Genomic DNA, 15,343 nt, shown 5'->3' on the forward strand with positions numbered 1-15,343 from the left:
GAGTAACACAGCTATCATATCACCCATCTTGACTGGCCTCCAAATTTGCCTGACCTCAATCCAATTGAACACCTGTGGGATGTTTTGGAACGGGAAGTGAGGCTTATGGACACACAACCGTCATCTATTCCGACACTGTGTAAAGACTTTCAGGTAGTATGGTTGGTTGTTGTAGGGTTTTAGGTGCATTACCAACTTAGGCCATTCAGCCCGTAGGAGATCCCTGCGGACGTCTTCACACATCTAGCGGAGTCAATGCCTAGGCGAATAGTGACTGTTATCCGTGCAAACGGTGGCCTAACACTGTATTTGGTAGGTGGCCACAATTCAGTGATCACTGAGTATACAACGATGTAATCAGCAAGAACATTTTGTAAGTCATGTATATAATTGCATGTAGGAAGAAAATTTATTAATGGCAAAAGGAGTATTTATTCCGGAATGAAAGTAACGTTAGGAAAAATTTAAGGGCCAAAATAACTAAGGCAATGCGGCATCAATACTTTATGCCTGTTATTGCGCGAAACCTTCGGTTAGTTTGCTGTTTTCCTGGATGTAAAACCTTCGTGTCCGAGGGGAAAAGAAAACATGCAACCCTCGCCTGAGACGAGTAACTCAGTCACATTGTAGAAAAAAAAAAAACAAAAAAAACAAGCCAATAAAAATCCTTGCGTCATTAGCGGGATTCAAACTTAGGGCTTTCTGCCCTTGTGTAGGCGATTACAATCTTTTTTTTTTTGGTTTTTTTTTTTTTAGGAGCATTAGCAACTAAGGCCATATTGCTCCGGGATATGCGGTGGTCATTCTCTGACCTTTCCACATCCTCCGTATTTGGTGGTGACGGGCTCGAACCCCGGTCTAATCAAGAAGCATGTGCTATGCACTGCTGCTCCTTCCCACCTGGCTACGGAGGCGCCTGCGATTACAATCACTGTTCTTATCATCCTTCGGATGTGTCACAAAAATTAGCTTACATAACGACACTTTTCTTGTACAAAAAAGCACAATAGTGTAATAAAAATTTATACAACTTCTTAACTCCATTTCTAACGTATACTATATAGAAAGATTAAAATTTCCTTTCGTAATCTCAGAATCATTAATACATCTAGTGTTTAGTACAACAGGGTAGCTTTATCGTACTTCCCTACAGGGGCTGGACAAAATAATGGAAACACGTGTGCACTAATATGGTGTTAGGCACCCCTTTGCTTTTAAAACAGCCAGTATTCTACGTAGAATAGATTCAAATAAATCTTTAATCTAGAACAGGCGTAAGCTCAGGAGCACAGGTTTTCAGAAAAATTGGAGAAATACCATCAGAATTTGGAGCTTTCTTAGCAACAGATTCGTCAAAATCCTTCTGACATCATTTTGACGGAAGACCACAGGAAGCATTGAATGGAGCGTGTTGGGAATGGTGGGAGGTGTTTTACCAAGATCATTGATACAGGAGTTGGAAGAAAAATAGGATGCTAGTAGTCAGCTTTATCCTTGGCTGAAATGACAACAGAACCATCTGGTTCTGACAGAGGTGGGAGCAGAGATGGGCCAAAGTTGCGGCATATAGCTTTGGCAGGACACCAGAATGCTCGGCTACCATTAGAGAAAGAAGCAAGTTTTCTACTCTTAGCCTGTTTGAAATCTAGTTTGGACTAATTAATAACTGCTTTACAAAGTATAAATCATACTTAATAATAGTATTTATTATTACGCAATGTCACTTATAAAACTGTAGTACTGGAAATATTTTATAATAAAATTTCAGAAATATTATACGATTTCAGAGAATATAGGCTTAGTGGCTCGCATTAAAAATATTACGCTGAAAGGGGTTCGCGTGTCAAAAAAGTTGGAACCGCTACTCTAGATGAACAATCATGTCTAATACCATTGAATATCACTTTTATAAAAGTTCATATGATATTTTATTGTATATATAGATTATTTTTTTAATGTGAAATTTAATAAATAAAAAAATTTGATATTTATGAAAACGGTCTTGTGGCCGCACAGAAATGTCTTGGTAGCTGCATTTGGCCACCGTGGCCGCACTTGAGAACAACTGTTCTAGAATATTTTAGAAAGTTTGAGATACTGTTTCAGTACTATAGAAGATTGTAGTTAATTCTAGTGTTTTGCTTTAAAATAAATTGAGCAATAAGAGCTGTAACTTATAAAATCGAACACCCGTCATTCAGAAAGAGTGTTTAGCGTAAGTTTTGTGTCTTTCGTAATAAAAATAGCAATGAATAAGGAAATCAGTATTGAAAAAAGAAGTGCTATTAAACTCTATAAAAATAAACTCATTTTTATGAGTTTAAACTAGGTGTTTCATTTAAAGGAGTGCAAACTAACGTTCGAATACTCAACTAGACAAACAGAACAAACCACAATCAGGACAACTGCGCATAACAATGCGGAAGCGCAATATAAGACAGTGACACTGATTTCTAAGTGCTATCGATGACTTACTGCACCTGAAATGAGACCTGAGTTCAATAGGAACAGAGAAACTCCCGTGTCCACATCCACCATAAAACTTTGTCTTAAACAAGCAGTACTTCTTAGTCTTTCGTGTAGCGGTCCGAAAAACCCTTGTTAAAATCGTAAAATCGAAAGAAACGTTTGGCTTGGACTAAGAGCCATCAACAGAGGACAAGTGAAGAGCGGAAAAACGTAATATGTACGGATGAATTCAAAATTTTGGATCCAAGCGTACAGTTTATATGATCCGATCAACTGAGAAAAAAATGGTGCCAGTTTTAGTGCCTACAGTCAAGCACCGTGGTAGTTCCATCTTGATCTGGTGGTGCTTCTGTTTTTCTGGAGTGGGTGGCATCGTCAGAATTGAAGGAACTTTAAGAAAAGAAGGCTATAAAAACATTTTGGAACATAATGCAATATCCTTTGAACTTCAGTTTAGAGGAAGAAATTTTATATAACAAGACAATGACACGAAGCACAACTCCAAGCTGTGCAGGGACTTTCTAGCGACAAAACAACAGAAGTGGGTATTGCAATTTTTGGTGTGGGCGTCCTCATTCGCCTGACTTAAATCCAATAGCGCTTTCATGGGATCATCTAGATCGCCAAGTCCGTGAAGTCTGCCTACCTTAATAAAATTTATGGGAAACCTTGCAGATCGCTCGGCATAATGTTAGTCAAGATACTTTAAAATTAATTGCCAGAATGCCAAGCCTGTGTAAAACAGTGATAAAATCTAGTGGAAGATATTTTGATGAAAAACCAGTATAGTTGTTAATATTAATCATGTCAGTTTTTTTTTTTTTTTTGCTGTCACTTTTTCAGCGCTTAACAAAAATCTTAAAATACTTCGCAGTGTGTTGTTTTTTTATATTAAACCTTACATTGTCATAGCTAATTTCAAAAAAATAAAAATAATAATAACGAAAACTATTGTCATGCGCTGTGATTTTTAGGCGGAAGTATAATTCTTGTTCTACCTTTTCACTAATCGACCACGGTTAACTTTGAGAAGTTAAACTGTGGGTGTCGGTCGATTGGTTGCTTGTTGTAGGGTTTTAGGCGCATTGGCAACTTAGGCGATATTGTGCCGTATACAGGGTGATTCACTACCAGTGCGACAAGCTTGCAGGAGTTGTAGGGGGCACAAAGACGAATTGGAATCACATAGCATTGCAGGGTCCGAAATGTCTTCGTCATGCGGTAGAGGACGTTGAACGGGAGGTTGCGTGAACAGCGATCCTGCTGTAAGTCAGCATTTGCGAACCATTTCTGTTGAAGAAACCAAGTAGCAAAAGTCCTCCGGAGTGGATAATCCGCAGGCTCCAATGATTGGACGCATTGCAGATGGTATGAACTCATTTGGTTTGTTGACAGTATCCTCCAAACCTTAGGTTCAACTGTCACATCGAATGTGTTCTACGCAAGATCAGCCGAATGCGCTGGATTGCACGTCAACGTCTTCATAACTAAGACGCAAGAACCACAATCAGATATCTGGAAACCGTCGTGTATCCTACCTTTCTGTATGCCTCTGAAATATGAGCCTCCGCAGTACCTTCTCTCATAAAGCCCATCCTCGCCAGTGAATACTGGATACTGAAGTGCGCGACCCGCAAACATCGACTCCCCTCCCCCCACAACAGAGGACCACCAGCATGGCCAACCAACTTCAAATCCCGCGGCTGCCTCAAATAATCGGCATGAGGAGAACTGTGACCACAGTCAAAATGCTGGTTGGCAAAATGAACTCCCCTGACTTCTGGGATATATGTCAGTGGCATGTTCCACTTCCTTCCTTACGAGCCACCCCCTCTTCTTCAGCTACAAAGGAACAGGCTGAAGATCAGTGACAGATTCCTACCTGGCCAAGTACTTCCTACAATACAAGCCCTGCTATTGATCGGAGTTGACCTCCAGAAATTCGCTTCGGATCGCAATTACAGGCGCTCGTTGGCCGAACTTGTTCCCCTTTTGTTTGGCCCCTGATGTTGACTGTTACTGATATCTCCACTTGCTATCTCCTATGAGGCGCAGAACGGCACGTCACAGGCAAATCGATGAACTGTTTCACAAGAAAATGCTATACCGAACATCAATTTGGCACTGTGAAATATTCTGACTTGTGTGAATATTTTGAAATATGTGCTTTGTACATACGAACGTGTACATATCTTGGTGTATATCTGCCTTATATTCATATCTGTTGAATGGTTAATGCTACGTTTTTAAGTTAATTTAATGTTATGTTATGTTTTTGTTATACTGTACATATTTTTATATTACCATATATCTTTGTCAAGCCCCTGGCCTCCTAGCTGTGGCGGGCACATTATTGTATCTATAGTGTACAATAAAGATTTTCTCTCTCCATACAGTGGATTGGGAAATACCCAATCGTTGGCCTATCGCTCGAGTACTCGTACTCGGATTGCCTTCTGCAAGACGTAGGACATTCTCCTCATTGTCTGGCGTCCTCGTCGTTCGCTCTCGATTCATGGTACTCTCGTGAAACAACCAGTCTCACGTAATGTTCTGTGCACATATGCGAAAATCGTATAATGAGGAGCACGCCTGTGCGGGAAACGTTCCTGGTACAAGCGCAGAGCGGCGCGCCCGTTACAGTCCGCAGCTCCATACGCGAGGTGCATGTTGGCCAGTTCAACGTTTGAATACTCGTCCATCCTACTGCCTCGGGAACCGGTTCGCAAATGCTGACTTCCAGCGGGATCGCTGTTCACGCGACCTCCCGTTCAGCGTCCTCTACCGTATGACGAAGGCATTTCGGACCCTGCAATGCTATGTGATTCCGATTGGTCTTTGTGCCCCCTACACCTCCTGCAAGTTTGTCGCACTGGCAGTGAATCACTCTGTATAAGAAGTCTGTAAATTGCACATGTGTTCTGTGGTCGATGTGCTGGACGAAAATCCGAGTTTTCGAGAGAAAAAACCACGTGATTCTCGCCTGAGAGCAGCATAGTTTTAACCCAGCCAGGTTAGGAAAGAACCCATGAAAATTCTTCATTTCATTGTCGGCAGTCAAAATAAGGCCTTTTCCTCATAGATTGGGAGGACAGTGATTATAACTTCTGTGTTACCCGCAAGCTTTCAACATGGCAAGCATCTTGTCGCCACTCCTACTTGTTTGTGATTTCTGCTATTTCCCGCATAGATTGGGTGGACAGTGATTATAACCTCTGTGTTACCCGCAAGCCTCTTTCAACATGGCAAGCATCTTGTCGCCACTCCTACTTGTTTGTGATTTCTGCTATTTCCCGCACACTTTTAAACCTGTTCTTGATTTATACAAATCTCATTCGAGACGTTCACTATACTCGGGGCTCGGGGAAGGTGTCTAAATATTTTTGGAAGAGAGGCCGTTCTCATGAACCTCTCAAAGATAGGTAAACAAGAAACATTCCATCATGTTGGATATGCTGTTGGATAACCGTATTTTTATATCCTGAAGTGGTATGAAAGGTCTAACGGTTTTCGAAGAAGACAAGCGGTTTGGTTGTCGCAAATCCGCTTTCAGGTCCACAAAGTCATACATCGTACCCTCATTAGACATGAAATAACAGCGTATGGGCATCTCACTTAAATAAATAAAGTTTTTATTGTTTACTAAAATTTCAGTAAGACAATTTGAAACCCTTTATAGTATGTTGAGTTAGGGATCTGACATTGAAAGGAATGTAAAAATTAATATATTTAACTTTCAATTCACATTTTACATAATTAGCACATTATGTACATTCAAGTGGACACAGTTGTTAGAATAGTTCAGAAGGATCACGCATCAGTCACACATGGTTATGGATCCATGGTTATGGATCTCTTCCATAACCATGATGGTTAGTAGTTGTTCTAGCGGGGGGTTATGACTGGCGAGCAGTATCATCCAGTGTGGAGGGTAACTACATTATTCTGTTTTTCTTAGCCTATACCTAGCATCCGATGCATATCTTTCCATGTCCACCTCTTAACTTCCATCAGTGCAATCGCTGGCAAAAATGTGTTGTTACTAGAACAAAACTATGAAGAAACAATCATTTAAAGGAAGAGCACGTTGATTCATTTTCGAAAGAGAAATTGAGATCTGTGCTGCTACGAATCGGTCGAACATTTTTAGTCGATGTACCTTCAGAAGCTGTGTGGTAATTGCTTATTCTTGCTAATATTCCGGCATGACCAACAGGTCAGAGGAGTTTACAATAAATCATGTATTTTGCATCTACATTCACACATGAGGAGTTATTCAGGAAGGGGAATGTCGTAGGTGAAGTAAACATTGGCAGTGAGCTAGATGATTTTCTAATAACTGAGAGGAAAGTGGAGGAGAAATTGTTGAGGATAAACATAAAAAAGGCACCCGGGGTGGATGGGATCTATCCAGTTATATTAAAGGAGGCAGCAAAGGAAGTAAGCAAACCCCTAGCCATAATTATGAGAGCTTCTTTGGACTCAGCAGAGGTACCCATAGACTGGAGATGTGCAAATGTAACCCCAATTCAGAAAGGAGGATCAAAGGCTGACACAAGTAATTATAGACCTGTTAGTTTAACTTCGGTTCCAGGAAAATTAATGGAGGCACTGGTTAAAGAAGCACCATCTAGACAAGAATTCAGTTATAGCTCAGACACAGCATGGTTTTGTTAAGGGCAGGTCTTGTCTGACCAATTTGATTGGATGCTATGATGTAGTCACAAAAGAACTGGATGCAAGGAATAACTTTGATATTATATATTTGGATCTTAGAAAGGCTTTTGATACTGTTGCGCATGGAAGACTGCTGCACAAATTGGAGCAGTGTGGCATTGGAGGCAAATTGCTGCTATGGATAAAGGGATGGTTGAGTGGCAGAAGACAGGGAGTGGTAATCAATGGACACTGCTCAACGTGGACTAATGTTATTAGTGGAGTTCCTCAGGGTTCAGTGTTAGGTCCATTGTTGTTTTCTGTATTTATAAATGATATTGATGATGGTATATCAAGGTTAATGTCCAAGTTTGCAGACGATACAAAGGTTGGCAGGGTTGTTAAGGACACTACTGATGCTATGCTGCTGCTGCAACAGGATCTGGAAAGGTTGAGCAGATGGGCTGAGAGGTGGCAAATGAAGTTTAACATTGACAAATGTAAAGTACTACATATGGGAAACAGTAACCCCAGATCAACGTATCAACTCTGTGGTACTACGCTGACAGTGGTAGAGAATGAAAAGGACCTGGGGGTAATTGTGCAGGCAGATATGAAGTTCTCTGAGCAGTGCAGACGAGCTGCAAGAGTAGCTCATGGTGTCTTGTCAATGATATACACGAATTTTTCTAGCAGGGATAGGGATGTGATTATTCCCTTGTATAAGGCATTGGTCAGGCCACACCTTGAGTACTGTATACAGGTCTGGAGGCCTCATTTCAAGAAGGATGTAGAGCTGCTGGAACGAGTACAGAGAAGGGCAACAAGATTAGTGAATGGAACATAGGGTTGCTCTTACGAAGAAAGGCTTAAGTTTTGCAAATTACAGAGTCCAGAGACTAGGCATCGGCGAGGTGATCTGATAGAGGTGTATAAGGCTTTGAATGGCTTGAGCATGCTCAATGCCGATGGGACTCTTCCTCTTGCTCAGAATAATCACCTGAGAGGGCATAAATTTAAATTGAGGAAGGACGGATGTCGGATAGATGTGCGGAAATTTGCCTTTAGCCAGCGGGCAGTTGGTTTGTGGAATAGACATCCATCACTTGTTGTTGAAGTTGATAGATTAAACAAATTTAAGGCTCAGCTGGACAGGTATTTCGAACGAACGGAGGGGTGAAATGGGAGTAGTGGTTGTGTTTTTTATTTATTTTTTTATTTTTTGGCTGATGCTGAATAAGCTTGCTTTCTTGCATCATATGCCTCTACTAATGCTAATGCTAATACAACTGTTAGTCGTATTTAGCAGTCACGGACTTGAACCACGATCCATTCAAAGAGCGTGTGTTACTGCATTCTCGCTCCTGATCACTCAGCTTCGTCAGGCATCAGTGTGGAGGTTATTTATTCTTCAGTGAGGGGACTGCTTACTCAACGGTGTGGAAGTTCCTTACTCAACAGTGGGGGGCTGCTCGCCCATCAGTGTGGGAGTGGGAGTTGCTTACTCATCAGATTTTTCACCATGCGATGTTTTCCTTTTTCGGGAATAAAACAATTGTTGAAAGGATATTGATTAAAAGATGCTGTAAACAATCCAGGATTCTTTCCAGCAACTTTACAATCGCTAGCAAAAACGTGTTGCGGCTTAAGAACACAACTTTGAAGAAAAAATTATTTAAAGGAATTGCAGGTTCATTTATTTTCGAAAGAGAAAAAGAAATGGTGAAAGTTTTTGAATATACTGTATTATGTATAGACATAACAGAGAATACTCGCTGTTGTTTAGCGCATGTATCTCAATCTGAATAAATGCATATCAGCTGCTTCGGTTCTGATATATTTTCTGTTCAAAATTCGGGCACAATAAAAACAGTGTACTATTCTAAAGGATAACATACCGAAATAGTTTTGTTAATTGTCGAAAAACTACGGCTTGTAATTTTTCATATATGCAATGTTTTAACAAAGCAGCTTAATGAAAATGCTACTTTTTTTGCAGCTCTTATGGATCATCAAGGTCAATTTATCATCTCTGGAGAATGGAGAGTTGATCAGCCAGGTCAGTATCGATCACGCGGTTTGAATATAAAATATGAAAGAAAATGGGATAACAATGAAACCCTTACAATTCCAGGCCCTACAACTCAGATTCTACATGTCTTGGTAAGCACTGTATCGCATATATCATCCTCAGCATAAAGTAGTGCATAATTAGTGCATCAATTACTGATTATTTGAATATTTACTTGTACTAGAGAACAGGAACACCACAAAAGAGTGATACGACTTCGACCGCAGTTAAAATAAATAAATGTCCGTTTATACACTGAACGGCCAAGGTCAGAGCCGTTTACACTTCATTGCGTTTTGTTTCTTTTTTTTTTTTTAATTGCAGCCGGCTTAACAAGGCAAGCAGCTAACAATAGACTATGCACAATGGGCTGTGCACAATGTTATCAACGCAGCAAATAACAATGGGCTGTGTACTTTAAGACAGCGTACGAGCTCGATCTTGCAGCGTGCGACTTTGTGTCCACGCATGTTATCAGAGCCAGCCCTTAATGTTAATTTTTGATTCGAGGCCGAAACGGCTCTCATCACTAAACAACACTGAATACCATTCCAGTATCCAACTTCTACAGCAATATCGCGGAACAACATTCCGTCCTCTCGTACGCCGACTACATGTTCTCTCTGGAAGTCAGGTGGACATGCAGATCAAGTTTTCTCGGCATTATTGTGTTGACTGTTCTAAATATTTTTAACCAAACAAACTTTCTGCAGCTGTTTGGGCGAGTCAAAACCTTAGCGACAAGCCACACTGCGTCTTCTGTAGTTGACTGTTCTGTCCCCACTGATATATCTCCAGTGACCATGGTGTCTCAACCTTCACTCTCAAGCCGTTCACTGTTCATCTCCCAGTAAGCGATTCTGTTCATTATTTCTAATAAATGAAGTCCAGTGAAAACATTATGATCACATACCTAATAGTTGGTATCCTCTCCTCTAGTCGCCAGTACCGCCACCAGACGACGAGGCATGGACTCTATAAGGCCTCTGAACGTTGCAGGGGGGGGTATGTTGTATTATGTCACCATGATTTCGTCCTGTATATCTGCGAAAGTCCGTAGTGGAGGATTCCAGGGGCTATACTGGGACATCCGAGCTTCAAGCGGCAACTCTACTACCCTTTGAGTGACCACTCAAGTGCCTGACTTGAACTTTCTTGATTTTTCTGAGAAACTGGAGACCGGTTATAACTAGTTCGTACCTCCAAATGGTCTGGGGTGGGCAAACAACAGAGGGATACCTATCTGGAGAAAGAAAGTTCTTGACCGAATGTAGAGGAGGTCATCGTGTGGTACAAAAAGCGTCTATTGAAGCAATTTAGTGCTGTGGCTGGGAAGAGTTTAATATAAAGATTTTAATCTTTATCACTGAGTTCAGTTTTGTATGTAATTGAGTTTATCGAGTTCAGTTTTTGTTTATATAGTTTGTGTTCTGTGGATTGGCTGAGTGCATTAAAGACGGCTGCAGCCTTAAACATCTATTCTTGTTTGTAGACCCACTGATAACTAACCTTGTAAATACTGTAAATAGTAAGGGAGTGTTGCTTATTAACATACTCTCTTAAATTGTACCTTGTTTTATTTATACTTACTCTGTTTCATTTATACTTTACTAACAATGTCAATGAGATTTAAAAGATCCTTTACTGGCTCTCTTCCTGATTTCACTGAAGCAAAATTGCAGGAAGAATTATGTCGGAGCAGAGTTTTAAGGATACAGTGGCTGAACTGTCAGAGGTAGAATCAGAAGAAATTGATAGAGCAGTTGCTGAAGTTTCTGCTTCAAGTCAAGGCCATAAGGAAGGGAATTCAAAGAAGTAAAAAGGTAAGATAGATAGAGTAAATACTAAGTCCAAAACTAAAAGTTAGGAGCTTATTGAGTGTTTTGTTGAAGTTGAATAAATACCGCAACATCACATTGATAAATCATCTTCAGTAAAGAAAACAGTTTCTTCAAGAAGTAGATCAGCCGAAGCCTTCTGTGAAGTGGACTAGAGAAGACCTTGACAGCTTCGGGGAGAAAAGTTATTTAGAAATGATAAGACTGGACAAATTAAAATATTGCAACTGCGTCAGTAGCTGCGACGTGGAGATCACAGCATCCCAAGTGTAGTGACTGCATAAATCGTAGACTTTTGGGATGACTTAGAAATAGTGATAACAAAACTACAAGTGGAAAATACAGTAATAGCTAGAATGGAAGAACACAGTCGGAATATAGTCTGCATTATTTTAAATTATGTTAAATTTAAAAGTCTAAGAGCTGTCAGGAACAAGAAAGTTGTCATAGAAGCGGATACGGAGGAAGATATAGTTACGATTAAATTCTGTGTCTGCGTCCAGGAGTTGGGTGTAATTATGGACAAAATCCAAGAAGTCCGAACCTAAGGTAATTGGGTTTAATGTGGGAAAGGTTGTTGTTGTAGTATGGTTTTAGGAGCATCGGCGACTAAGACCATAATGCTCCGTATATACTATCTGTAAATTGCGTGTGTTTTATGGTCGATTTTCTGTCTGCTGGACGAAAAACCGAAGTTTCCGGGAGAAAATCCATTCTACCCTCGCCTGAGGCTGACTAACTCAGCCACGTTGTGTAAAAGGCCCATAAAAGTTCCTCACGTCATCAAGGAGATTCGAACTCAGGTCTTTTCAACCCAGTGTGGGGGGATGGCGTTTCTACCAACTCTACTCCTAACAGTTGGTATGTATGCAAGGAAAAAGAACTTTTACTTAAGCTACTGCGGCTAGGGAACCTTAAAGAATATGGTTGGACTAAAAAACAGATAACGGTCAGTGCTAATATCATCTCAGTGAACAAGATTAAAGGACAAAAATCTGGCCAAATGAATATTACAGGTATAGGGAGGAATTAAGGAGAAAGTACTATCTAAAGGTAGATTGTGAACTGGGAATCATTCGGTGTGAAAGAGAGTCCATGTTATTCAGCTTTGTGATGCTGCAGGTGTACTAAAGGCCTGCTTTCAAAAGCCCCAAGGCGGCAGAAAGCCACATAAAAATGAGATGCTGGCTTGCCTCCTCATAGCAGGGATGGCAACTGGCTCTCCAGCAACTCTCCTAGTGACTGCTACTGGATATTTGATAAAAGACCAGTCATACAACACAAACACGAAAAACTTACATAAACCCTACATAACATTCATGACTGGCTTAGCAATTTAATGCTTCTTCACAGTGACATTTGGCAGATTTGTGGGAACTATTGGCACCACCCATACAAGTAAAACTATGTCCCTATGTCCTTAGTACTACAAGTGCATGGCTTTTGAACACATTGCAAAATTCTGTGAAATGAGGTATTCTGCGATCACTGCTCTGTTCAGGAATGTTTATATAAAAATTTTCCCACCAGAACAGAACCATCTAGCTGCATTAAGTGTTCAACAAAGAAAATGCCTGTTGAGCATTCTGTTGTGGATAGGAAGAGTCCAGAGTATATACTCTGGACTCTTCTAAAAGCATTGGAATTTAATAAGAAGAAAATAAATTATGAATAGTTCTTCTCTATTAATACTCTGAAGTGCCTGCAGATTAATGCTTGAAAGCTAAGGATGTGGCTCCCCAACTAGTAAAAGAAGCTGAGGAGCGATCCAATAATATCATTCTTGTGGAAGAAAATTATTCTTTCCTGGCAAACGTGAAATGATATCTTGGTATATACAGAATTATAGAAGCAGCAGAACAGCCACTGTTATTAAAAATCCATCTTTGATGGTTACTATGATCACATCTCTGTACTATATGCAGTGGCGGATTCAGGGTAGGGGTATCGGGGCACGTGTCCCCCGCTGTCATTTTTCGGAAAATATACGCCAATCTTTAAATTCCTTTTAGCTACAAAAAAGTTTTTTTTTTCATTGTTAACATAGGATTTTATCTATTTTTGCATTGTGGCTCAGCTATTTTCAACTCACTACAGTTGGCAACACTGATACTAATGTGATCGACTAATGTGCACAAAATGGTGCTCCTCCTGCCATTTTTTTCTGGATCCGCCACTGGCTATATGTATGGAGTATACTGTGGAGTAATCGGCCATGCGGTTTCTATGTATCTGGTGTCGCTTTACTGTAAGTTTGATGATCTAATAGAACCATATATTCAGTACCTGGAGAGTTTTAGAGATGTTAAGGTCGAATCTAGTGATCTCTGCAAAGGATTCAAATGAGGAAGTGGGTGCGCTGATGAGAGAGGTCTGATCTGGAGGAGTACCTTACCTCTTAGGAGTGGAGAGTTGCAAACGATCTGGAGAAACTGCCGACCTTTTCCTCAGTTCAGAGAGAGAGAGAGAGAGAGAGAGAGAGAGAGAGAGAGAGAGAGAGAGAGAGAGAGAGAGAGAGAGAGAGAGAAGAGAGAGTTGTATATTGATGTCACCTTATGGTATGATGTAGTTCTAAATAGAGAATTGGGGTGTGCAAGGTTGGCTGTTCTCTGACGTTGTTCGTCTTAGATGGAACTACCAGGAACTAAAGAGGTGCTATGTTAAAACCACCAATGACTGTAAAATCAAATCATGGAAGGAAATTGTTAACACCACAGGCAATCGTAACCTATGGGAAGTTGTACACGGACTAACTTGGAATAAGTCCACTCACCTACTGTCTATAGCTGAATGACTACTGGCCCTACTGAAACCACTGATTAACATGACACCATTAAATCTATTTTAGATGCTCTCGTCTACAGTTAATCAAAATAGTGACCATCCTGAGCATTTCCAAATCTGTACTGATAACTGTAAGTACTCTTCCATAACTGCTACTGATCCCTTCACTCAAACAGAAGTTAATCTCACTGTTGCTAAAATGAATAGCTATAGATGCCCTGGTATAGACTTATAAAAAGAATTTTTATTAAGATGTTTCATACACTTCGTCCAATTGTCTAACAAATATTATTTAATATAGTTTGGGAAGGCCGTTACGTGATTGTTATTCATTACGAATTATTAATATATATCATAAACCACTCATACCACATGGAGTTACTAATATATTTTGTATTTAAGCATTAGCCTAAACCAGCGTTTCTCAAACAGTGTTCAGCGGAACACCAGTGTTTCGTGAGATGTGAACAAGTGTTCCGCGAAAAATCGTAATTAATAATTTAAAAAATTAAATAAATTTTGCATATTTGTAGAGTACACCACTTTTGTATCATTATAATATTTAACATATTTTTTTATTTATTTATGTATATTAATACTTGCATTAGTCTATGCAAGTATTAATATACTTGCATTAGTCTATGCAAGTATTAATATACTTGCATAGACTAATGCGTAATCGATTAGACCGCGGAACACTTTATTTTGGCGGGCTTTGCATAAACTCTAGAGCTTAGATGGAACTTAGATGCGTAGGGGTAAATGACACCTGCGACAAAGTAGCAATGTGGTGATCTAGTATGTCATTCGCATGCAATTTAGCCTGGAGTACACGGGTTGAAGGAAAGGAGGAAGCGAACCGATATCATAACTAAACTCATTTCCTTGTATAAATTTTTTTTGATAATTATTATTATTTCGAAATATTATTATTAAAAATATCTGACCACAGATTTGTGGTTTAAAAAAGGAAGCTTAAAACGAGAAGCAAAGTACTTCTAGTAATGCAACTGTGGTCGATGAAAACGAACACAATATTGTCGCACTTCAAAGTGAGGATGGACACAATCGCAGACTTTTGTTCCCCAGAAATTCCAATTGAAAAAACAGGAACCAACTAATAAAAGACCAAAACGAAAGTATAATAACAGTTATTTGAATTTCGACTTTACATGTGTTGGAAATAAAGATGCTCCTGATGCACAGTGCGTCATATGTAATAAAATATTAGCAACAGTTCTTTGGCTCTCGCTAAACTTGTGTTTCATAAGTGCTCCGTGAATATGTTGTGAGATGAAAAGTGTTCCGAGACTAAAAAAGTTTGGAAAACGCTGGCCTAAACTAATATTTAGATTTCAGATTTAGATTTTATTTAGATTTCAGCAAAGCTTTTGATTCAGTCCCACATAAGCGGTTGCTTTATAAGCTGGAACAGGTTGGAATCACTGGGAAAATCCTTAGATGGATAGAAGGATGGCTTCAGGGCAGGAGGCAGAGGGTTGTGATAAATGGCTATTCCTCAGAT

General features: G+C 39.9%; 1 protein-coding gene across 1 annotated transcript in view; it reads left to right on the forward strand.

Moving 5' to 3' along the window:
- LOC150083273 (uncharacterized) overlaps positions 1-15,343 on the forward strand; it is a 388,767-nt gene that overhangs the window by 265,190 nt on the left and 108,234 nt on the right. Inside the window, exon 8 of the mRNA XM_090377951.1 lies at positions 9,125-9,288. Within this exon, the coding sequence (XP_090234077.1) occupies positions 9,125-9,288 (164 nt within the window). The remainder of the gene's footprint in view (positions 1-9,124; positions 9,289-15,343) is intronic.

Source organism: Mastigoproctus giganteus, chromosome 7 (genome assembly GCF_048544385.1).
Source record: "Mastigoproctus giganteus isolate SK-2022 chromosome 7, ASM4854438v1, whole genome shotgun sequence".
Classification (NCBI taxonomy): Eukaryota; Metazoa; Arthropoda; class Arachnida; order Uropygi; family Thelyphonidae; genus Mastigoproctus; species Mastigoproctus giganteus.